Here is a 25,777-nt window from a genome sequence, read left to right as displayed (position 1 = left end):
CGCAACCGTCTCCATGAAGCTGGGCTACGGTCCCGCACACCGTTAGGCCGCCTTCCGCTCACGCCCCAACATCGTGCAGCCCGCCTCCAGTGGTGTCGCGACAGGCGTGAATGGAGGGACGAATGGAGACGTGTCGTCTTCAGCGATGAGAGTCGCTTCTGCCTTGGTGCCAATGATGGTCGTATGCGTGTTTGGCGCCGTGCAGGTGAGCGCCACAATCAGGACTGCATACGACCGAGGCACACAGGGCCAACACCCGGCATCATGGTGTGGGGAGCGATCTCCTACACTGGCCGTACACCACTGGTGATCGTCGAGGGGACACTGAATAGTGCACGGTACATCCAAACCGTCATCGAACCCATCGTTCTACCATTCCTAGACCGGCAAGGGAACTTGCTGTTCCAACAGGACAATGCACGTCCGCATGTATCCCGTGCCACCCAACGTGCTCTAGAAGGTGTAAGTCAACTACCCTGTCCAGCAAGATCTCCGGATCTGTCCCCCATTGAGCATGTTTGGGACTGGATGAAGCGTCGTCTCACGCGGTCTGCACGTCCAGCACGAACGCTGGTCCAACTGAGGCGCCAGGTGGAAATGGCATGGCAAGCCGTTCCACAGGACTACATCCAGCATCTCTACGATCGTCTCCATGGGAGAATAGCAGCCTGCATTGCTGCGAAAGGTGGATACACACTGTACTAGTGCCGACATTGTGCATGCTCTGTTACCTGTGTCTATGTGCCTGTGGTTCTGTCAGTGTGATCATGTGATGTATCTGACCCCAGGAATGTGGCAATAAAGTTTCCCCTTCCTGGGACAATGAATTCACGGTGTTCTTATTTCAATTTCCAGGAGTGTAGAATAGTTTTAGCAGCAGTGCGCGATCTTTCATACAGACAGTAAAGTTCAGCGTCTCGGATGCAAACTGAGCAACAGCCGTGTGATGTGTACATTCTGACGCTTACAGCGCCTTCTGGACACAACGTCCACTTTATCACGCCATTATTTCCCAAACTGGCTTTCGTAACCTGCGGCCAAGCGACCACCTATTGTTCACATTTTCGTTGTTGTTTCCCATGGTGTTACTCCGTGCGTCGATAACATGCTGCTCAAATTTGACGTCATTCTGAGCAGTGGTTCTCTTTCTACAGTGTTTTGAACCGGGAACTTTAGTGTTTAATATCCCTATATAAATAACGGTTACAAACTAATAAACATAGGACAATACACCATGTGATCAAAAGTATCCGGACACACCCAAAATCTTGCGTTTTCCATATTAGGTGCCACCTACTGCCAGGTACTCCAAATCAGCGACCTCAGTAGTCATTAGACATCGTGAGAGAGCAAAATGGGACGCTCCGCGGAACTCACGGACTTCGAACGTGGTCAGGTGATTGGGTGTCACTTGTGTCATGTGTATGCGCGCGAGATTTACACACTCCTAAACATTCCTAAGTCTACTGTTTCCGATGTGATAGTGAAGTGGAAACGTGAAGTGACACGTACAGCACAAATGCGTACAGGCCGACTTCGTCCGTTGACTGACAAGAGACCGCCGGCAGTTGAAGAGGCTCATAATGTGTAATAGGCAGACTATCTAGACCATCACACAAAATTTCCAAACTGTATCAGGATCAACTGAAAGTACTACGACAGTTAGGAACGAGGTGAGAAAAAATGCATTTTATGGTACAGCGGCTGCTCATAAGCCACACATCACGCTGGTAAATGTCAAACGACGCCTCGCTTGATTTAAGGAGCGAAAACATTTAACGGCTGAACAGTGGAAAAACCTTGTGTGGAGTGACGAATCACGGTACACTAAGTGGCGATCCGATAGCAGGGTGTGGGTACGGCGAATGCCCGCTGCCAGCGTGAGTAGCGCCAACGGTATAATTCGGAAGCGGTGGTGTTATGGTGTGGTGGTGTTTTCCACGGAGGACGCTTGCACCCCTTGTTGTTTTGTGTGGCCATATCACAGCACAGGCCTACATGTTTCAAGCACCTCCTTGTTTCCCGCTGTTGAAGAGCAATTCGGGGATGGCTATTTCATCTTTCAACATGATCCAGCACCTGTTCATAATGCACGGCCTGTGGCGGAGTTATTACACGACAATAACATCCATGTCATGGACTGGGCTGCACAGACTCCTGACCTGAATCCTATAGAACACCTTTGGGATGTTTTGGAACACCGACTTCACGATGGGCCTCACCGTGCGACACCGATACCTCTCCTCAGCGCAGGACTCCGTGAAGGATGGGCTCCCATTCCCCAAGAAACCTTCCAGCGCCTGACTGAACGTATGCCTGCGGGAGTGCAAGCCGTCACCAACACCATATTGAAATCCTGCATTACAGATGGAAGACGCCACGAACTTGTAAGTCATTTTCAGCCAGGTGTTCGGATACTTATGACCACATAGTGTATATCTACAACTGTTCAGTTATGCAAAGCAGTGTATGGTTCAGCTTGAGGGGTGTTCAGAAGAAGTGAGATCTGTAACCATCGATGGTAAAGTAGTGGATAGTGCATTATGTTTCAAGAAGTAGAAGAAGAAACACATGATGATAAGAAAAATTCCAGTGTATCCTTTTTGGTTTCACCCAGCCGCTCATTCGGAGGTAACAGGGTTTTAGTTTTGAGATTTATTTTACTCCTGTCACACCATTTCCTGAACTCAAGCAGCACAAACAGAGAAGCACCCAGTCAGCATCATCAGCTGATGATTCCCTGCGTCTTTTCATTTCAGTGAGCTTTTAATTTCCAGCTTTGGCTTCTATCGGCAGGACGCAAAAATGAGAAACACGAGGCAGGTATGCACCCAGCGTGGCAGGCCGTAACAGGCAGCAATAGCGTCCCTTGTGCCGCAAGCTGCCAACCTTGTTACGTGCAGCCTCCAATATATCTCACCTATCTTCTCAAGAACAGAAATAGGTTTCGATGAGTTAGCGGTATTTCGTATGCTGCAATCTATGACCTAAACCCCACCAAACATATACTTATCAGTGAGTACACTCTTCAGTGCAAACGTTTCAAAATACGCCCAGATTTTTACTTTTTTGAGAAGTATCACTGAAAATAAGGACAATAACGAAACGAAAACCAGTTCATTAGCAAAGTATGACGTCCGACTATTAGATGTCGGTTTTTCTTCCGAGCAGCTTCCACAAAATACATAGCCTTACCGACAGTTGGGGTTGGGTTGGGTTGTTTGGGGGAGGAGACCTGACAGCGAGGTCATCGGTCTCGTCGAATTAGGGAAGGAAGTCGGCCGTGCCCTTTCAAAGGAGCGATTTAGGGAAATCACGGATGGCCGGACGCGGGATTGAATCGTCGTTCTCCCGAATCTTACCGACAGTCATTCTTCCTGCGAGCCAGTCGCGAGTATAACAAGGTTGGGGCACCTAAAGTCTTCTCCCACACACGCCGTTAGATGGCTCGCGGAGTAACATGTAAATGTACAAAATCGAATGAGAAAGACTGCATAGTGGAGAACATGCACAAATTCTAATACAGTGGTTTTAAATTTTTTAATTTTTTTTTTTGTTTGCAAAAAGTAAAAGTGTTACTAGAAATTAAATACAGACACGGGTGCAGCTTTGTTCTGTCTAGATAAAACGATTTCTTTTGAGGCACATCGGATGACTTGAAATATCCCTCACCGTGTATACTATGACGCAAATTGTGAGAGTGACTTGCCGTCCGTGTTCAACCGGACGATACGACAGATATACATTTCTATGTTCTATCTCTGTCGTTCTAGTGTGAACCAGTTAAGTCACTTCAACTGGGTTTAATTGTCCTCTACCGACGCGGGTTGCTTCTGCATCACACCACGAGTTGCGTCGCATGTCCTATCACCTCAATGTGAACCGCACGTTACTGTCGACCAGTGACGTAAGTCTTCATGTGATCGTGCCAAACACACGCACACACACACACACACACACACACACACACACACACACACACACACACACACACACACAAAAAAAAAAAACCTTGTACTCCATCGCGGAGTACAGATTTTTCTGTTCCCCTTTAACTTCAGAAATGACATTCGTATCGATAATGTAACTTATTTATGAAGAGCAGATTTACCCTATTCTTGCGGTTTCTTCCTCTGAAGAAGTTACTACTTCGATCAGATGATATTTTTTAGTCTATTGTTAAATTATTCCTCACATCATCATCATGTCGCAAACGGCTGCTTTTAGCAGGAAGATGACTACTAACTGGTCGAAACTGATTACGGCATAGCAAATGCACGTTGTTTAAAATGTAAACAATAAAATAACATAATAAGATGATCATTTAATCTTCATGGTCAATATGACATATTTTTCCAGAAATCTTCATCTAAAACACATGGAGAACTCTTTTACAGACATTCGCCGGCCTAGCGATCTAAATGGCATCTGCTAAGAATAAAGTTTGTCACAGTCCTACCAACTTAAAACTTGTATACAAATGTACCTCAACCACATTAGCCTTGCCACTCGTAAATGACTTGAGCAGTCTGGCCATGCCCTTACCTTTCCTAGACACAACAGTGCCTCAATATATATGTACCTTTTCAACTATTTTTCTCTGAAATGATGGGTAACAATGTTCTTTCATCTAACTATCTAGAACATTTGGGACATGTCTGAGTCATGTTATAATACACTCGCTGTGAAGAAAGTAGTGCGCTGCTGCCTGGGACAAGACGTCAGGAATAATTTTCATTATTTAACAGAATATAAAATTTTAAACGTGACTCATACTGTCAGTTTACGTGAGGAAAAAAATAAGCGTTTTATGTGAGACCTTTGAGGTCAATAAAACATGACAACAGACAAATTACGAGTAACATTTTGTGAGGTAACGGGCGAGTTGTGACGCCCTGGAAGTATTCTAAGTTCGGAGTTGGCGTGGCCGCGCGGGGCCCACTCGGCGGGCCGCTGCCCGGCAGCGACCTCGTGGTGTCGAACGCTAGCTGAGCATGAGGGGTGGTTCCAGCTTGTGGTCCAGCGACGTGTCTGAGAATTCCATGGTGACGTTGTATCGATGAAGGAGACATGCCGGGAGTGCCAAAGATGGCGGACTTTGTGAAACCTTTGTGGCAGACATTTCACAGTTCGTATAGAAATTAATAGTAGCCAGATGAGTCATGATACCTCAAAAAGAAACATGTACATTATCATTATTTGCACGAAGATTCTGATGGTGTAATCAGATTTTCAATAAATTTACTGGTTTAAAGTTTAGTATCTGACTGTAAATCATACAAGTAACACCCAGCGACGTATTTCGAAAATCTAAACGGTTCATCGGATTTCGTCGACCGACGTGTCTTTAGAAAGCTATTTGTGTGAACCTAAATTCCTATAAATTACAGGCATGTAACTTGAATAGTGCATGAGTTATTGGAGGGCAACGTGGCCAATTACTATCGATCGCATTTGGCCATAAGCACTCCACAGTTACACAAAAAAGCGGTAGCAGCATGCTTATAAATATATTTATTCATCTGTGTCTTTGTTTATTTCCGATAGATACTATTCATTAAGAAATTGGTCAATTATTTACTGTGCTTTAGAAAACACAGTGACATTAGGCTACTGGCCGACCTTTTGTTTCTGTTCCTTTGATATATGTTCATTTGATTTTTTTATGTATTTAATAATGTGTGTTAGGCGTGTTTATGGTCCAGGCAAAGAATATTTATTTAATTTCAAGTTATTTACATGTAAATCCGGTATTTCGGATATGTTTCAAAATTTTTGTGAGAGTGCGTTGGCTTGGAGACATGACAGGAGCGCTATCGCCAATCACAGCGCTAGTTACTAAGTGAGGCGAGTGGAGGGGGAGTTCTGAACAGGGCAGCGCGAGTGACAGTCGCACAGGACTCGGCGACTTCTGGACAGCATGGGGGAGGACACGAGAGATTGCTGGAGAGTACGGCGCGAGGGACGCACGGCAGCGAGAGCGACTTGGAGTGTGTGGCGCTTTGCGCGTAGTCGCGAGAGATAGAAATACTTCAGGGTGCGGACTTGTGAACTTGTGAGATTTCCGAGGTTTCTACAGTGATGACGTAGTATGCGTTTAGAAGTGAATATCTCGCGAGCTATGTTGTCGTTCATAACTAATTGCGTGCAGTAGGAATCTATTGTTTCCCTGTTATTCAACTTGTATTTTATTTAATTGCCGGACCATCGACGCCAGTAAGTGTTTTGCAGAAATATACCGCATTATCAAAAGTAATTCTACTACCGTACTCATCATTTAAAGTCGTCAAGATAGTACCTGCAGATTTTATTTAATTGCAATCTTTCATTTATAAATTTATATGTTACATTCATAATTCGCAACTGCCGAGTGATAGAAACCTTCGACCATTCGATTCATGTGTGTATTCTTATCGTATACTGTAGACTCAGCAGTATTTGGCTTGTAATGCGACAACTACATATCCCAGCCCCTAGACAACGAAACCAACGAAAATTTTTAATATTGCAACTCTGGTCGGAGGGTACGTAGTTCAGGGCCCATACCTTATTTCATTTATTATTGAAAGACCGCAATTTACAAATAAACACACTTGCTATGATAATACTAAAAATATGTAATTCCACCCTTATTAAACTGATCTATATCTTAAAACATGTACAAGTCACAGTACTTCTGAGTCGTATGTATGGGTGAGCTACGGCTCCCTTTTGCCCTCATTTAAGCACGCTGTGCTCTTCGAAACTTATTATTACAATAGACTCGTAACAAACCAATATCTAGAAGTCAGAGTAATTTATCTGGGAAATTCGGTAGAAGATATTTACACCACATACATTCATTCACATTTATAATTTCTGTGTAAGGTAATTCGGTTCTGTTTGCGATTATTTTGTTCTAAAATCCTTTCAAGACTTTATCCACGGCATCGCCTTAACAAGACATCGCGCTGAATATGAATTTTTATTCCATCGGTAGATGAGGTGATAGACTTTTTACTGACAGAATCAGTCCCCGAGGTGACTTTAAACTGCTTTGAAACTATGAGTGATGTTACAGGGTCATTTTAAGGGATACGACGGGCAAGGAAAACCAAGCTTGGAACTTCACAGCAAAAAACTAAAAAAAAGTGTGAACTGCTTTCAGCGTGGATGATCAGTGGCAAAACAGCATGAAGTAGTGGTAGTGAAATGAAAAAGGCCTAATTTCGCTTATGTTGCCCTATATCTGCACGGATGTGTAATGTTTAAAAAGTCCGAAATCTGTTGACTATAAAATTATGGTTCTTCTTCTTATCGGATGGACCAAAAAAGCTCCACGTCGTAATTTAATGTCTTTATTCGTTGTCCTTCTCCTATCTTCCAGTGCTGCTTCAACGGTTCATCTTGTTTTTTTTTCTTCTGTCTTGTTTTTATCGGTAAAAACGGAGCCCTTATCCGAAAATGCGTATTAACTTGAAATACATGTCACATACTATGGTCTATAGTTCCTAGGCGATATAAAAAAATAGAAACTTCCAAGTCAGTGCAATCAAAAGATACAGCCATTTACGTCACATATTTTGAAACCGGAAAACTCACTCATCAAAACCTATACGGTACTTTCCACTGGCGTGGAATCATGAAATGTGGCAATAAATTTGGCTTCACAGTATAGCTTACGGGAAAATATCCGTAAATTGTTAATTTATAATAATACCACACGTATTTTTTAGTCATTTGTTATCCGACTATCTGTCCTCACGTCCGTTTATAAAGACCTCTTTTCCTCCGGAATGGGTAGACATTTCGAGCTGAAATTTATATCACATAGTAACGTGTATAGTCCCTTCGCGTTTAAATAAAAGTAAGCATCTAAGTCAATGCAATCAGAATACATAGCCTTTTACGTCACGTACTTTAATGTAAGTATTTGCAGACTCATTCATCAAAACCCATAGGGTGCTTCACGTTGGCCTAGAATCATGAAATTTGGCAGGAATCAAGCTTGCACCGTAGATCTAAGGGGAAATTTCTGAGAAGTGTTAATCTGTATCCGTATCACACGAAAAACATATTTCTTTTTCATTTGTTGTCTGACTGTGTGTGTACGCGTCTGTTAAGACTTCTTTTTCTCAGGAACCGATAGAAGTTCCAAGTTGTAACACGTACTGAGGTCTGTGCTCTATAGTCGGTGTAAAAGATTTCATCTTCGAAGTCACTGCAGTCAAAAGATACGGTCGTTTATGTCATATATTCTGGAGTCTGCGAACTCACACATTAAAACCTATAGGTTGTCAAATGAAACAACAAGTATACTGTTACCAGTTTCTGTTTATTTATCTCCACCACTCGTTTCAAGGGTTTAAACCTCCATCACTAGGTGGATTTACATTTTTAGTATGACATACGCGTTGTGTATGTTCTTTCATTTGAACCTAAAATATGCGCATTTTAAGTTTGTCTGCAACGTCAGGCAATCAAGGCTATTTTCAATCACGAAAACACTTCAGAGGAGCTCGCAACGGCGACACAGCATATTCACTTCAATAGTAATCGTCTCAAAAATAACGTCTTTCGAAATGATGTATTAGAGCTGTGAAAGGAACCTGTGACCACTGGAGGTAACAAAAGCCCCAGACAGTGCCGTGAGTTACTCCAAAAAAATCGTAACACCACACACACACACACACACACACACACACACACACACACACACACACACACACACACGGCATACTAAGAAATGTAAATCCAACCGATGATGCAGGTTTAAACCTGTGAAACGCGTCGTAGAGATAAATAAACAGTGACTGGTAACAGTAAACTTGTTGTTTCGTTTGGTGTCAATAAAAGTCCGACTAAGGCCTAACTAGAAATGTTCGTATCTAAACCTATAGGTTAATCACAAAATTTTGCGAGAAGCGAGATTTCACAGTTCAACTAAAGGGAACAAAATTCCTAAAATTGTGGAATTTGTAATTATATCAAAGAAAAGTGTATTTCTTTTCTTATTTGTTACCCAACTTCAAACTTAAAATTAAAACGTTCTCGAATGTCTTGGAATCTCTGAGACCAATATCTTGCCAGTATCGATAACAGGGATGGTTGAATAATTAAGTTTGTACGGAACCCTGCAAGAGGGCAAACTGGCCAAGTTTTCTTCATCTCTTCTGACCACTTCAAACCCAACTTCAAACTTAAAATTAAAACGTTCTCGAATGTCTTGGAATCTCTGAGACCAATATCTTGCCAGTATCGATAACAGGGATGGTTGAATAATTAAGTTTGTACGGAACCCTGCAAGAGGGCAAACTGGCCAAGTTTTCTTCATCTCTTCTGACCACTTCGAACCAGTTTCTTTTTTTCCACTCTCCTACCTTGGAACCCCTCCATAGTCAACAGTTTTTCTCTAACACTTCTCTGTCAATTGTTTCTTCAACTTTTGTATTAATTATTTTCTGAAACCTGTTCTACCTCGTGTATCCAAATTGGACCATAAAAAGCCCCTTTTGCGAGAACCGCAGACTGTTGTGTGTGCTGCACAGAACATTAAATACATCAGGCTGGAGAATTCCGCATCATTCGAGTCCCGGTGTTTCCCAAACACGGCGCCCGGCCGACAGATTAACGTGGCGCGAGCACACACACTAGAGCTTCCGCCCACGCACACACGCACACGCACATTGCAGAGGAGAGCACCACGAGTAGCGCGAAATTAGCCGCGGACGCACACAGTTCTCGGTGTGAATATCAGCACCAAGCCCAGACCAGTGCGTACAATGGCCGCATTCAAACGGTCGGGCTTTTGTTCCGAAGCGCAGGTGTTTGCGCGCGCTACATCCGCCAGCGAAGCACTGGCGAGTCCATCGTACATCTGTCTGTATGCCTAACTTATTCGGAGCTGAAAACTATGCAACTGGTTGTAAATACTGTTACATGAATCATAGCGTTCGGTTACCAAGGGAAATATTGGAGGAGGAGGAGATTAGTGTTTAACGTCCCATCGACAACGAGGTCATTAGAGACGGAGCACAAGCTCGGGTTAGGGAAGGATGGGGAAGGAAATCGGCCGTGCCCTTTCAAAGGAACCATCCCGGCATTTGCCTGAAGTGATATAGGGAAATCACGGAAAACCTATATCAGGATGGTCGGACGCGGGATTGAACCGTCGTCCTTCCGAATGCGAGTCCAGTGTGCGGGAAATATTGCTTCCATCAGTTTGTCGAAGAGTAAATTGTATTTATTCAGCCGCATAGCGATAGATGTAATTTAATAATATTTAACATAATTTTGCTTGATATTAAACGCCAACAGGCAGAAAACATCGGAAGTATTAATGTTACTGTTTCCTATTCACGAAACAAAACGGAGGGTACTACAATCTTGCGCTAAAACTACCGCTCACAGCGAGATTGTTACCTACTGACGTAGCGGGAATGCGACGCAGTAAAACTACACTAATGTGCAAAATATAACGACCAAAGTAACTTGCACGTGACGTTTCACTGCCAAGTGACGTTTCTCCTTGAAGCTTGCACCCTACATAGAAACAAGTGCTACAATACATTAAGGTGACAAAAACCATGTGACACGTCCTAACATCGTGTCGGACCTCCTTTTGCCCGGCATAGTACAGTAGTTCGACGTGGCATGGACTCAACAAGTCGTTGGAAGTCCCCTGCAGAAATACTGAGCCACGCTGCTTCTACAACCGTCCATAGTTGTGAAAGAGTTGCAGGTGCAGGATTTTGTTCACGAACTAAGCTCTCGATTATATCCCATAAAAGTTCAATAGTATTCATGTCGGGCGATTTGGGTGGTCAAATCTCTCGCTCCAGTCATCCAGAATGATCTTCAGACCAGTCGCGAAAAATTGTGGACCAGTGACACGGTGCACTGTCATCCATAAAAATTCCATCGTTGTTTGGGAAGAAAGGTTCATTAGTTGCTGCAAATGATCTCCGACTAGCCAAGCATAATCATTTCCAGTCAGTGATCGGTTCCATTCCATGTAAACAAGGCCCACACCATTGTGCAGCCACCACCAGCTTGTACAGCGCCTTGTCGAAAACTTGGGTCCATGGCTACGTGGGGTCTGTGCCTCACTTGAACCCTGTCATCAGCTCTTATCAACGGAAATCGAGAGTTACCTGTTCTGCAGTCGTCCAGGGTCCAATCGATATGATCACGAGCCGGGAGAGGCGCTGCAGGCGATGTTGTAAAGTTAGCATCGGCCGTCTGCTCCCATAGCCCATTTATGCCAAATCCTATGATGGTCGTACGTCCCACATTGACTTCTGCGCTTGTTTCCCGTAGTTTTGCTTGTCTCCCGGCACTGACAACTTAACGCAGACCCCCTGCTCTCGCTCGTCAAGTGAAGGCCGTTGGTCACTGCTTTGTCTCTGGTCAGAGTTAATGCCGGAAAATTCGTATTCTCGGCACATTTCTGATATTGTGGATCTCTGAATATTGAATTTCATAACGATTTCCCAAAATGGAATGTCCCACGCATCTAGCTCCCAATAGCATCCTTGCTGGCCAAGGTAGGATTTGGAAACCTCGACGAGACGCAGTGTAACTCTCGCCGTGTGTGAGCAGGCATTATCTTTCTGAAAAGTAAGCCGAGCATGGCTTACGGGCGGGGTAGCCGCGCGGTCTTAGGTGTCTTGTCACGGTCCGTGCGGTTCCCCACGTCGGAGGTTCGAGTCCTCCCTCGGGCACGGGTGTATGTGTTGCCTATAGCGTAAGTTAGTTTAAGTTAGATTAAGTAGTGTGTAGGCTTAGGGACCGATGACCTCAGCAGTCTGGACCCATAAGACCTTACCACGAATGTCCAAATTTCCACAGCTTGCCATAAAGGGCAATAAAACGGGGCGAAGAATATCGTCGACGAACCGCTGTGCTGCAAGAGAGCCTCGGATAAAATGGGTCCTGCTACGTAATGAAATGGCACAACAGACAAGCAATACTGGTTTTTGGAATGTATGGCAGGCGACACTGAGGTTGGTATGCCATCGCTCTCCGGGAAGCCTCCAGACATTATTGCTGGTCATCGAGGCACACTTCGAAGAGGGACTCATCACTGGAGACAATCCTACTCTATTCAATGAGATTTCAGGCCAAAGACGTGTCTAGAGACGCCACTGACAGCAATGGTATACCAAACCGACTGTCGCCCGCCATACGGCCCTACAGCACAGGGTGTCATTTCATTTCTCGTCAAGACCCTTATGTTTGTCGTCCGAGGCACATTCACAGTACGTCGCCACTTGTTACCCTTTATGTCAAGCCATCCTGTGCCTATATTTCAGCAAAGTAATGCCCGCCCGCAAACGGCGAGAGCTTTTACCGCTTGTCTTCATGCTTGCCAAACGGTACCTTGACGAGCAAGGTTGCCCTATCTCTCACCAATTGACAGCGTTTGGGGCATCATGGGCAGGGACCTCCAACCAGCTCGGGATTTTCACGATCTAACGCGCCAGTTGGGCAGGATTTGGCACGATATCTCTCAGGAGGACATCCAATGACTCTGTTAATCAATGTCGGGTCCAAGGACTGCTTGCATAAGGGCCAGAGGTGGACCAGAGCGTTATTGACTCGCTCAGTGTGCGTAGCTCTTTCTCCTGAACAAATCATCCAATATTTCTGAAACTAAAGTCATTTTGTAAATCACATCTTCCGATTTTTGTATTATTCGGATAATTCCATCGTGGTACGGTGATAACACAGGCCAACGATGGAAAATTTTTTTGCTGAAAATACTTTATTCTTATATTTTTTAGGGTGGGAAATCCAAATATGATATTTAAAAAACTGTATCACCCACCATTTCTTCACATTTCACATTAAAATTTATTAAATTACGCGATTTTTTAAGGAATTTAACAGCTTTTATATAGTTACAAAAATTTAAAAAGGAGACGTAATTAATGTATATGACGTTGGTAGCACTGCTGAAAAACATTTGCTGGCAAAGAAGGTCGATTCTATTTTTGTGTTAACAGATGGTGTTTTGTTTACTGTCAAACTAACCTCACTTTCCCGTTTCCCATACATGTGCTCAGGGTACAATGTCTAATCGTGGTTGTAAAAACTCTGCTGACAGTTTTTGTTATATTTGTGGTGAATTTGTGATTAAAAAACACCAAAGAAACATTATAGCCTTTGTGAAAAAGGTTTATCGATCATACTTTGGATCTGAACTTGATGACCAAGATAAATCTTGGCGCCGCATAAGGTACGTAATGTGTGTGTTGAAGATTTGAGGAAATGGTCCAAAAACGAAAAAAAAGCCTTTAGATTTGCTGTTCCTATACGGAGGGAGCCAAGAAATCATTCCAATGATTGCTACTATACAGTGATGATATTACTGGTCATAATTCAAAAAACAAGAAGGTAATAAGCTACCCTAACCTTCTGTCCACCATCCGACCAGTTGTGTGAATTTCCCGGTTCCTGAACCACCAGATGATTTAAATTCTATTACAACAGAAGTATTTTCTGATGTACAATGTGATTTAGATGAAACGGATGATGATGAATTCCTTTTTAATACAGAGAGTCTAGAGCCCAAATTGTTGCATGGCGTTAACTTTGAATCCACAATGAGCTTAAATGAGAAAGAGGCATGGGTATTATTCAAGGAAGTCGTTACAAAGTTCTTAGGACATGAAAAAGACCTTCAATGTGTTTCTATTGTAGTTACAATGTTAAAGAAGTTTAAAACTTAAGGATTTTTAATGAGCCTGAAACTTCGCTTTTTGAACAGCCACGTTTATTACTTCCCGGACAATATGTTAGTGAAGAGCTGGGAGAGCATTTCCACCAGGACATTAAAGTGATGGAAAAACACTACCAAGGCAGTGTTCACCAACATGATGGGGGACGACTGTTGGTCACTTCACCGAGAAGTCCAGCAAGCGACTCATCGTAGAAAAACCTACACAAGAAGCTTCAAAGAAAAAAGAAATGAAACCTATATTAACACATATCATTGTTTTAAGTAGATTACTGTAGATACAAACTATGCTTATGTTGCAACATAGCGTGTCACTAATTTCCCCGTTTACCGTATAGCATAGGATTTTTATACTATTCAGTAAAAAGCATACTGCTCGAAAACTATGGGTGATACAAAAAAAGTAGGGCTTGATTTGGACTCAGCTCATAAAAATCTAAAAAGATCAGCTGTTGTTGTTGTTGTTGTTGTTGTTGTGGTCTTCAGTCCAGAGAGTGGTTTGATGCAGCTCTCCATGCTACTCTACCCTGTGCCAGCTTCTTCATCTCCCAATGTCTACTGCAGCCTACATCCTTCCGAATCTGCTTAGTGTATTCATCTCTTGGTCTCCCTCTACGATTTCTACCCTCCACGTTGCCCTCCAATACTAAATTGGTGATCCTTGACGCCTCAGAATACGTCCTGCCAACCGATCCCTTCTTCTGGTCAAGTTGTGCCACAAACTTCTCTTCTCCCCAATCCTATTCAATACTTCCTCATTAGTTATGTGATCTACCCATCTAATCTTCAGCATTCTTCTGTAGCACCACATTTAGAAAGCTTCTATCCTCTTCTTATGTAAACTATTTATCGTACACGTTTCACTTCCATACATGGCTACACTCCATACAAATACTTTCAGAAACGACTTCCTGACACTTAAATCTATACTCGATGTTAACAAATTTCTCTTCTTCAGAAACGCTTTCCTTGCCATTGCCAGTCTACATTTTATATCCTTTCTACTTCGACCATCGTGAGTTATTTTGCTCCCCAAATAGTAAAACCGATTTACTACTTTAAGCGTCTCATGTCCTAATCTAATTCCCGCAGCATCACCCGAATTAACTCGACTACATTCCATTATCCTCGTTTTGCTTTTGTTGATGTTCATCTTATACCCTCCTTTCAAGACACTGTCCATTCCGTTCAACTGCTCTTCCAAGTCGTTTGTTGTCTCTCACAGAATTACAATGTCATAGGCGAACCTCAAAGTTTTTGTTTCTTCTCCATGGATTTTAATACCTGCTCCGAATTTTTCTTTTGTTTCCCTTTACTGCTTGCTCACTATACAGATTGAATAACATCGGGGAGAGGCTGCAACCCTGTCTCACTCCCTTCCCGACCACTGCTTCCTTTCATGCCCCTAGACTCTTATAACTGCCATCCGGTTTCTGTACAAATTGTAAATAGCCTTTCGCTCCCTATATTTTACCCTGCCACCTTCAGATTATGAAAGAGAATATTCCAATCAACATTGTCAAAAGCTTTCTCTAAGTCTACAAATGCTAGAAACGTAAGCTTGCCTTTCCTTAATCTATTCTCTAAGATAAGTCGTAAGGTCAGTATTGCCTCACGTGTTCCAACATTTCTACGGAATACAAACTGATCTTCCCCGAAATCGGCTTCTACCAGTTTTTCCATTCGTCTGTAAAGAATTCGCGTTAGCATTTTGCAGCCGTGGCTTATTAAACTGATAGTTCGATAATTTTCACATCTGTCAACACCTGCTCTCCTTGGGATTGGAATTATTATATTCTTCTTGAAGTCTGAGGGTATTTCGCCTGTCTCATACATCTTGCTGACCAGATGGTAGAATTTTGTCAGGACTGGCACTCCCAAGGCCGTCAGTAGTTGGGCCTTGTTTCGACTGAGGTCTATCAGTGCTCTGTCAAACTCTTCACGCAGTATCTTATCTCCCACTTCATCTTTTTCTACCTCCTCTTCCATTTCCATAATACTGTCTCAAAACTGAGATCGACAAGAAGTGCAAAGTGGCTAAGCAGGTTTGGCTAGAGGACAAATGTAAGGATGTAGAAGCATGTATCACTAGGGGTAAGATAGATACTGCCTACAGGAAAATTAAAGAGACCTTTGGAGAAGAAAGAACCACTTAGATGAATATCAAGAGCTCAGATTGAAACCCAGTTCTAAGCAAAGAAGGGAAAGCAGAAAGGTGGAAGAAGTATATAGAGGGTCTGTACAAGCGCGAAGTTCTTGAGGACAAAAATCAGCTATCAAAGTAAATAAGTTTTTTAAAAAAAATTTTCGTTGTGTATTTTAATTTTTTATTTTAGTTTATTTTTATGTTTTATTTTTATTTTCCATTTTTATTTATTTTTTTTTAGTGCATATGATGATTGATCTCGTTTTATTGCTTTAGTTGCTGATGTTATAAATGGCTCTGAGCACTATGGGATTTAACATCTGAGGTCATCAGTCCCCTAGAACTTAGAACTACTTAAACCTGCGTAGCCTAAGGACATAACATACACCCGTACCTGAGGCAGAATTCGAACCTGTCGCGCGGTTCCAAACTGAACTGCTTAGAATCGCTCGTCCACACCAGCCGGCGCTGATGTTATAATTTTGATCATCGTAGCATCTTAAAGCTTGGTGAATGGTTTTGAGGATTCATCAGTATTCCGCTCCGGTCGCAGGCTCGAATCCTGCCTCGGGCATGGATGTGTGTGCTGTCTTTAGGTTAGTTAGGTTTAATTAGTTCTAAATTCTAGGCGACTGATGACCTCAGAAGTTAAGTCGCATAGTGCTCTCAACCATTTGAACCATCAGTGTTCTGCTGGGTGTCACAGTGGCCTATGTAAGGGAATGTGGACAGGAAGAGACACGTACCTTGTGGAAGATGACGAGCAGGTCCTCGAGCTTGCCGTGCAGGTCGCCGCAGATGGTGACCTGCTTGCTGACGGAGGTGGAGGCCTGGTTGAGGTTGGGCAGCCGCTTGAGTGCGGCGGCGGCCTCCCGCAGGATGCTGGCCACGTAGCGCGCGTGCAGGCGGTGCGGCTGCTGCAATCACGACCGCAGACACCACACACGGTGATTAGGCAGTCGACCACAGCGCGGGGGAAAGGGCGGGCAGGAGAGCTGGGGTTAGCCGCTGCTGTGTGCTCTGTCAGTACTGCGCGTGCACTGCTCGTGACGCCGCCGGAAATACTGTCAGCTGTACTGCAGGAGTTGAAAGTAAACAGCGCCCCATTGTCATCCCGCCTTACTTAGTATCAGAACATCTATGAGGCGCGTTAATGCTATAGAATTTACACTACTGGCCATTAAAATAGCTACACCAAGAAGAAATGCAGATGATAAACGCGTATTCATTGCATAAATACATTATACTGGAACTGACATGTGATTACATTTTCATGCAATTTGGGTGCATAGATCCTGAGAAATCAGTGCCCAGAACAACCACCTCCGGCCGTAGTAACGGCCTTGATACGCCTGGGCATTGAGTCAAAGAGAGTTTGAATGGCGTGTACAGGTACAGCTGCCCATGCATATTCAACTCGACACCACAGTTCATCAAAAGTAGTGACTGGCGTATTGTGACGAGCCAGTTGCTTGGCCACCATTGACCAGACGTTTTCAGTTGGTGAGAGATCTGGAGAATGTGCTGGCCGGGGCAGCAGTCGAACATTTTCTGTATACAGAAAGGCCCGTACAGAACCTGCAGCATGCGGTCGTGCATTATCCTGCCAAAATGTAGGGTTTCGGTGGGATCGAATGAAGGGTAGAGCCACGGGTCGTAACACATCTGAAACGTAGCGTCCACTGTTTAAAGTCCCGTCAGTGCGAACAAGAGGTGACCGAGACTTGTAACCAGTTTTACCCCATACCATCACGCAGAGTGATATGCCCGTATGGGGATGACGAATAGACGCTTCCAATGTGCGTTCACCGTGATGTCGCCAAACACGGATGCGACCATCATGATGCTGTAAACAGACCCTGGATTCATCCGAAAAAACGACGTTTTGCCATTCGTGAACCCAGGTTCGTCGTTGAGTACACCATCACAGCCGCTCCTGCCTGCGATGCAGCGTCAAGGGTAACCGCAGCCATGGTCTCCGAGCTGATAGTCCGTGCTGCTGCAAACGTCGTCGAACTGTTCGTGCAGATGGTTGTTGTCTTGCAAACGTCCCCATCTGTTGACTCAGGGATCGAGACGTGGCTGCACGATCCGTTACAGCCATGCGGATAAGATGCCTGTCATCTCGACTGCTAGTGATACAAGGCCGTTGGGATCCAGCACGGCGTTCCGTATTACCTTCCTGAACCCACCGATTCCATATTCCGCTAAACAGTCATTAGATGTCGACCGACTCGAGTAGCAATGTCGCGATATGATAAACCGCAATCGCGACAGGCTACAATCTGACCTTTACCAAAGTCGGAAACGTTATGGTACTCATTCCTTCTCATTACACGAGGCGTCAGAACAACGTTTCACCAGGCAACGCCGGTCAACTGCTGTTTGTGCATGAGAAGTCGGTTGGAAACATTCCTCATGTCAGCACGTTGTAGCTGTCGCAACCGGCGCCAACCATGTGTGAATGCTCTGAAAAGCTAATCATTTGCCTATCACAGCATCTTCTTCCTGTCGGCTAAATTTCGCGTCTGTAGCACGTCATCTTCGTGGTGTAGCAATTTTACTGGCCGGAAGCGTAATTGCAGCATAGCCTTCGGAGCTGGGACTAATCGCAAGCAAGGACGGGATTCAAAAAGTGTGTGTGTGTGTGTGTGTGTGTGTGTGTGTGTGTGTGTGTGTTTGTGTGTTTCTGGACTCTCGTAAGTGGCGGCAGAGTGCAGTATCGCATTAAAAGTTACTTTATGCGGACCGTCGTCACGTTTGTCCAAATCTTATAAGTTTTGTTGCAACCCGTCTTGAATGTCTATGAATGTCCATCTTTTCCATAGATGGTTGCGGGACTGGGCTGATCGATACGGGATGTCAAAAATAAATATCTTTCAGCCGTCCTGTTCCCAAATTTATTTCATTTGGCTACTAATTTCGGTGATTTACTACACCATCTTCAGGTCCCAGGCGGACGTGTAGGAATATTCCATTTCGGTTGTTGTCGGCAAATGATGGTTGGACGTATCGCTTTAGCAAACAGAAATCTACTAATACCAATATTGCTGGCCCCCGTTTTTTTCACAACCGAGGTGGAATCTTCCTACGCGTCGGTCAGGGGCCTGAAGATGGTGCAATAAATCACCGAAACTGGCAGCCAAAATAAATAAGTTTGGAAACTGGACGGCTGAAAGGTGTTCAATTGGACACCCTGTCTAGAATGTTGAGAAGAATCAGATGGAAGTATTTTTATGGGAGTGTGCTGTTCAAATGGCTCTGAACACTATGGGACTTAACTTTTGAGGTCATCAGTCCCCTAGAACTTAGAACTACTTGAACCTAACTTACCTAAGGACATCACACACATCCATGCCCGAGGCAGGATTCGAACCTGCGACCGTAGCGGTCGCGCGGTTCCAGACTGTAGCGCCTAGAACCGCTCGGCCACTCCGACCGACTAAGTGTGCTGTATCCGCTAATAAGTCATAAGCAGTGTCGGCGTCAGAGGTTCATTAAAAGCTATCTTGAAATACTGTAGGTATGTCCCCACAGTTCAATAAAAGTTTTGAGAGCACATAAATAAAAAACAGAGTGAGAAGTTAAGATGGTACTTTTACTGCATTAGGAGTTCTACATATTCTAGGGATGCCAGCTTTTTACGGCCGTTTCCGGGCAAATACAAACAAGGCGGACCTGTCCGGCTTTTATCAGGCTTTTTAGCGATGCAGTAGGGAACCCACAACTAAGGACAGTTCCAAGCTAATGACATAAGCATGAGGAGTAAGTATGAGCAGCAGTAAGGAGGTATACCACAAGAATATACGATATAGCAATCAGTATTTCTTCGTAGGCCGTACGTGGCAACACATAGTCTCACAATCATGCTTCGTGCAGAGCGAGAGACGCAAACTAGAATGTGCGCATCAGCTCAGGCTGCACTGCCCCGCGACGCACGCGCGTCGCTCCTATCCGTTTTAAGACACGCATGTCCAAATGAGAGTTAGTTAGGAAAAAGTGTGAGCAATTACGACAACTCAACACATAGTTGATATCATAATTGACAGGATATAGGGATTTTTACTGATAGTTGGTTCAGTTTCAGTACACTTCAATCTGATGCCGCAAAAACTGCCTTTAATTGACCTGCAATAGACGATTGCAAATACCCAACTCTCTCTGTTTCTGTTTAAAACAGATAGTCCTACTACTAGGGGAAAAATGTGCGTCTAAATATACTCCCAAGTCCGACTTTTCTATCTCTGGGTCTGGCAACCTTAATATAGTCTCCCCTCGCCTCCCCCCACTTGATTACTACGCACATAACGTTGATAAAACAATGTGAAACTATCGGATTGGGATATTGCTGAATTCGTGCTTCACATTGACACCAGTATCGCTAATGTCGTCAAATCGTTGAACCTTCATATGACCGCCAGTACTTTATAGTTTTTTAGTAGGTTCGTATCGATGACGCCAAGTCTCGTCACACACGTTAATTTTTGGGGAAATAGAAATGTCTGCGTTTTTCATTTAAATCATGTGCCGGCAGCGCGTCCACACGTCATTGTTTTGATTTTGGAGTCCAGGTGTTCTGGTCAACCTTTAAACACACTTTTCTCCTCTGCAAATAATTTTGGAGACTGTCTTGTGCACTTGTTTACAGACGTTGCTCCATTGTGATATACAATACAACTACGTTGATACGCGACAGCCGTATGCCCATTATTTAACAATGCCTGCTCGCAAATGGCTGATCGAGTGCACGTCTCCTGTTAAAAGTTGTTAGTTCAAGCTTTCACAGTAGATAATGTGCTGATGTCGCTTATAACCCAGGAGTAAAATCTGTCTCGGAACGTTTCGGATGGACAGAGTAAGTTTCAATGCATTGTGGCTTGAAGATTGTGAAGTATCTACATGGAAATGTGCTGTATTCGCTGATAAATGGAAAGTGTCGTTGACTGCAGTGTTAATATGCAACGATCATTAATTATTGTAGAGACATTTTTGACTAAATCACTAAGAAACTTTTAACATTTTCTAACATTACCAGAATGAATTGTGCCTCATGCATAGAAAAGTGTTAAAAAACTTTCAGGTGGCACTTCGTGCTTTATGGACAGTAAGTAATTCCATTCTATGTAGCAAAAAACGGTGAGTAATGGATGTGAACTGTGTGGTGCACTCTGCGCACTTAGTTTCCTAATTTATCCGTGTCCGGCTATAAGCAAACTGATATAATATTATAACAACGGAATACCGCTTACAAGTTCATTCACAGGCACTTACAGTAAGTATGGCATATTGTTCCCTTGAAAGACAGGACGTTGAAAGTTCATGGATTGTTAATTTTTCTTCAACTTTTAAAATTATTGAAGTTATGGGCTCCAATTTCAGCCTTTAGTCATTTTGAAGTGGAATACTGGGAACATTTGAGCTATGGGACGTGTGAAAATTCATATGTCATCATCATATGCCAGTGAGGATTACAAACTTGACCTTGGAATTTCACTCACACTTCCGAGAACTCAGGATCATTACACTCGTCGCTTTGTGCCTTATCAAACCTTTCCCACCTATTAATCCATTAGTAGCCTAAAGCGACAGTCAGCGATCATGAGGGGAGCGGGAGCAAGTGGAGCTAGAAATTCCAAGAAGTGAGTTATGTTGTAAGTCTGCTCAAAAATGTCAGCTGCTACTTTATGTGAGTTTTTGTTTACGTGAGACACAGTAAAACACTGATTTCTGTAGATAACCCCCTATGGCTGACATCTTTGTAGGAAGCGTTGCCCCTTTTATCGGAACTAATGTTGATGCTAGTGACTGTAAGGATTTTTATGGCATTTACACCTCTTTTAGTGTTTATCACTGCTGTGTCATTCCATGGCTACGGCGTGACATATGTAAAATTTACTCGAAGAATTAACACGAAAAATAAGTACAGTTAAATATATACAGAGAAGGTTTTATGATGCGAGCTGTGTTGATTTGCAACTAAGTAAAAAAACAGGAAATGGTTACAGACGGTGGAAAACCATCACTTTTCATAGAATGGCCTTGCTGTAACGATAGAATGATAATGGTTGCGTTATTTTGTGCATTCTTCAAAATGCAAGGATGAACAAAACGACTACAGCGTCTTGATTAATGAAAAGTACAGAAGGAGACACGAATGCGAGAAGTGAAATATTTTCCCTATGAAACAAGATTATTGGATGCTCAAACCAAAGAAGACGTCATAAATAGTTTATTGCGAGTACAGAAGCATTTCTTCAATAAATGAGCATTACTTGCATCAATTATTGGCTTTGAGTCGAGGAAGACGTTCGCGAAAATTAACGCCTGGAAAACAGAAATGTATGAAAATGATGAGTGGATCATTGTATATTCGGAAAAGGAACTGGAAACATTTTAAATACAGTTCTGTCATGGAATGCTGAAAATTAGGAAACGTACGAGGTAAGAATTGTTCTAAAAAGAATAGGTGACAAAAGAAGTTTATGGAAGAAGCGTACCAGAAGAACGTAGAGGTTAATGGAAATTTACTGTGTCATCCAGGAATAGTTACCTGACACTGGAAGGAATATCAGATGAGAAAAATAATATGGGCAGACAAAGATTACAATATACTAAATGATTACAGATTATGCAGGGTATAATAATTACTTAGGGATGAAAGTATTATTTGTTTATGTATTGCTTATTGAGTCTGACCAGTTTAGGGCCTGAAAGTTCTCTCTTAACTCTCATCAGGAACAGCACATACGCAAAAAATATTACATAACAATCAGAATAATAGTGTTTTACATAACTAATAAAGATAATAATTGGCAATAATAATAACTGCAACAGTAGCAATAATAATGACGATAAGGTAATGGAAGAAATAAGAGTGATATTATTTAGTTATTACATAACAAAGTCAATAATAATAACTCGCATTATTAATAAAAAAGTAACAATTTGCGACAATAATAATAACAATAATGCTAATAACAATAATAATATAATGGAGGCGTTAAGGATGATATTGATTGGTTTAGCACTTTTGAAGCCTTGTTTGATATTAGAAGAAGTGGAAGGGATGATGAAAGAGGAGACGGTTGAAATGAAAATGACAGGAGCTGCTAGGAAAGAAGAGTATTTCAATAAAGAAAGGGGGATGGAAAAGTGGTGGGTGAGGGAGGGCTGACGAGAGTCAGCTGCAAGAAGAGATAGCTATTGTGATAGAAGATGGGCCATTAGTTTGAAAGAATTTTAATTTTAATTTCTCTAATATTTTTGAGGAAGATTGTTCCAAAGTTGGGTTTCTGATACAGACAATGGCAGTGTTGTGTAATGGTATAGAGATGATCTTACTTTGTTGAAAATGAGTATTCCTGTTGTGTTGTTCGTATATCAGCGTTAGGGTTAAAGACAAATAGGAAGGATTACAATTGTGGAAAAGACGATACGTCATGTTGTATGATAATCTCTACGTTTATCGGCACGTAGCCATTACAATTGTTCACAGTAAGGTGTGATATGGTCGCAGTACCGTACATCTCAAATGTATCGCACATTAGCATTCACCGCCAGTTCCGGCCGACGTCAACTCTCATACAAAAGTCCTTGGAGAACAGGATTACCATGGATGGAGAGTATCACTGTCTCTATGATTTTTTTTAAGCTGGAGAGGAAATACTTCTCTATATTTCTGTAGTGAATGAGGTGAGGCTGACACTTCCTCACAGACCGTCTAATGTGGTCGTCTCATAAAGTTCTTGTATGTTATCGATGTCCACGCCAGAGAGAGAGAGCAATTAACGATATTGCTAAACAATCTTCGGTCTTGTCGTGGCACAATCTTTGCCTCTACGCTCTCTGATACACTGTTAGTTGGAGTGTTGTACCGTTCGAGATTAGCCGAGCGGTCTAAAGTGCTGCAGTCATGGACTGTGCGGCTGGTCCCGGCGGAGGTTCGAGTCCTCCCTCGCGCATGGGTGTGTGTGTTTGTCCTTAGGATAATTTAGTTTAAGTAGTGTGTAAGCTTAGGGACTGATGACCTTAGCAGTTAAGTCCCATAAGATTTCATACACATTTGAACATTTGGATTGTTGTAGATGATGTATGTATTTAGTAGTGCTGTATGGACTTGTGATTGTACCTGTTAGATGAAGAAAGGACAACAAAGATGAATATCATGCACAAACTGAAAGGTTAAAGGGATATATATTTTGAATAAAATCGTTATTTTTAAAGAGAATAAGGTTGAGGTAAGACTGCCGAATTGCGCAGCTAGGAATAATCATTGTCAGGTAGTCAAGTTGGTCAGAGCTGAGAGAAAGACCACCCCACCTCCCTGAGTCACGGATTATTTATGGAAATTCTCTGTTAACTCTGTACTCTTTCTAATCATTATTCACTGTCTTAAGCGTAGCATTTTTCAGACCAATGTTACGCCTGAAGATCACACGAAGTGTTACTCTGTCTTTATGAATATATATGTCATTCTAAAATCGTGGTCTTGGCACATCATTTAATAGGAATTGCTGCTGGCCCCAGTTCACTGTTTGTCATTAAGCATTACCACATGCAACACTTTCAATATATATTTAGAAACAGAAACCTAGCTTATCGGCTGCCTGCTTGCTGCTTACTGTCGTGCTTTCGAGAAATCTGTAACACTGTTGTCAAGACGCGAGGTAAGTGGAAATTTTTACTTACGTTGCGCATATAATACAAAGTCAACTTGCATTCAGATCAGTTACAGTTAAGTTCATATTAGGTTCTGTAAAGTTGGGTTAAATTTCAGGCAGAAACAAAATGTAGAGAGTGTGGTGTCACCGCCAGACACCACACTTGCTAGGTGGTAGCCTTTAAATCGGCCCCGGTCCGTTAGTATACGTCGGACCCGCGTGTCGCCACTGTCAGTGATTGCAGACCGAGCGCCACCACACGGCAGGTCTAGAGAGACTTACTAGCACTCGCCCCAGTTGTACAGCCGACTTTGCTAGCGAAGCTACACTGACCAATACGCTCTCATTTGCCGAGACGATAGTTAGCTTAGCCTTTAGCTACGTCATTTGCTACGACCTAGCAAGGCGCCATTACCAGTTTATATTCAGTGTAATATCGTCTAAACAAGAGCAATGTTCTCCAATTGTGGATTAAAGTTAAGTATTCCAAGAACTACGTTCTTTTCTTTATAGGATTATTACTTTACCTTGTTCCAGACCTCACGCTTAACGCGTGCCTTTCGGCTACCTCCGAGTGGCTTGGCTGTCTTGCCAAGTCACTACAGTTGGCGACGAGCTAAATCGCGTTTGTACCAATTGATCTTGCCTGAATTACTTGTCATGGCTTCGCCACAATCTCCAGATGTACTGTCCGAATTTTATCGCTTGCAGAATCAGCAGACGCAGGCGTTATTGGATGCCCTTGGACAGCTCGTCCAGGGTCAACGTGCAATGCAAAACGATGTAGCCGCCGCCGCTCCACCGCTACCGCAGCCACAACATGCAGTTGCACCACCTTTTCGTCCATTTGATGCGGCACTGGAAAGCTGGACGGAGTGGTCACGCCAATTTGGATTCCATCTCGCCGCCTACAGAATTCAAGGTAACGAGCGGCAGCCTTTCTTGTTAGCATCCGTCGGGGTGCACACATACCGTGTGATAGTGAAACTATTTCCCCGACGCGACGTAGCAACTCTGTCCTACGACGAAATTTTGTCTGCACTAGATGCATATTTCAAAGAATCAGTCAATGTAGTTGCCAAACGGTATACATTCTTTCGTACCAAACGTACGGCCGGTCAAACTAATCGGGAGTGGGTTGCAACTTTGCAAGGCCTTACTAGGGATTGTGCTTTTGAATGTGAATGTGGACTCCCTTATTCAGATACTATGGTGCGTGATGCAATTGCACAGAACGTTTCTGATGTTCGT

At 43.1% G+C, this 25,777-nt stretch overlaps 1 protein-coding gene across 1 annotated transcript in view; it reads right to left on the bottom strand.

Annotated features, from left to right (window-relative positions):
- Positions 1 to 25,777, bottom strand: part of LOC124606437 (serine/threonine-protein phosphatase rdgC) — a 1,241,896-nt gene that overhangs the window by 690,395 nt on the left and 525,724 nt on the right. Inside the window, exon 5 of the mRNA XM_047138419.1 lies at positions 16,613 to 16,783. Coding sequence (XP_046994375.1) covers positions 16,613 to 16,783 — 171 coding nt within the window. The remainder of the gene's footprint in view (positions 1 to 16,612; positions 16,784 to 25,777) is intronic.

Source organism: Schistocerca americana, chromosome 3 (assembly GCF_021461395.2).
Source record: "Schistocerca americana isolate TAMUIC-IGC-003095 chromosome 3, iqSchAmer2.1, whole genome shotgun sequence".
NCBI lineage: Eukaryota > Metazoa > Arthropoda > Insecta > Orthoptera > Acrididae > Schistocerca > Schistocerca americana.
This window is presented reverse-complemented; position numbering and strand designations above follow the sequence as displayed.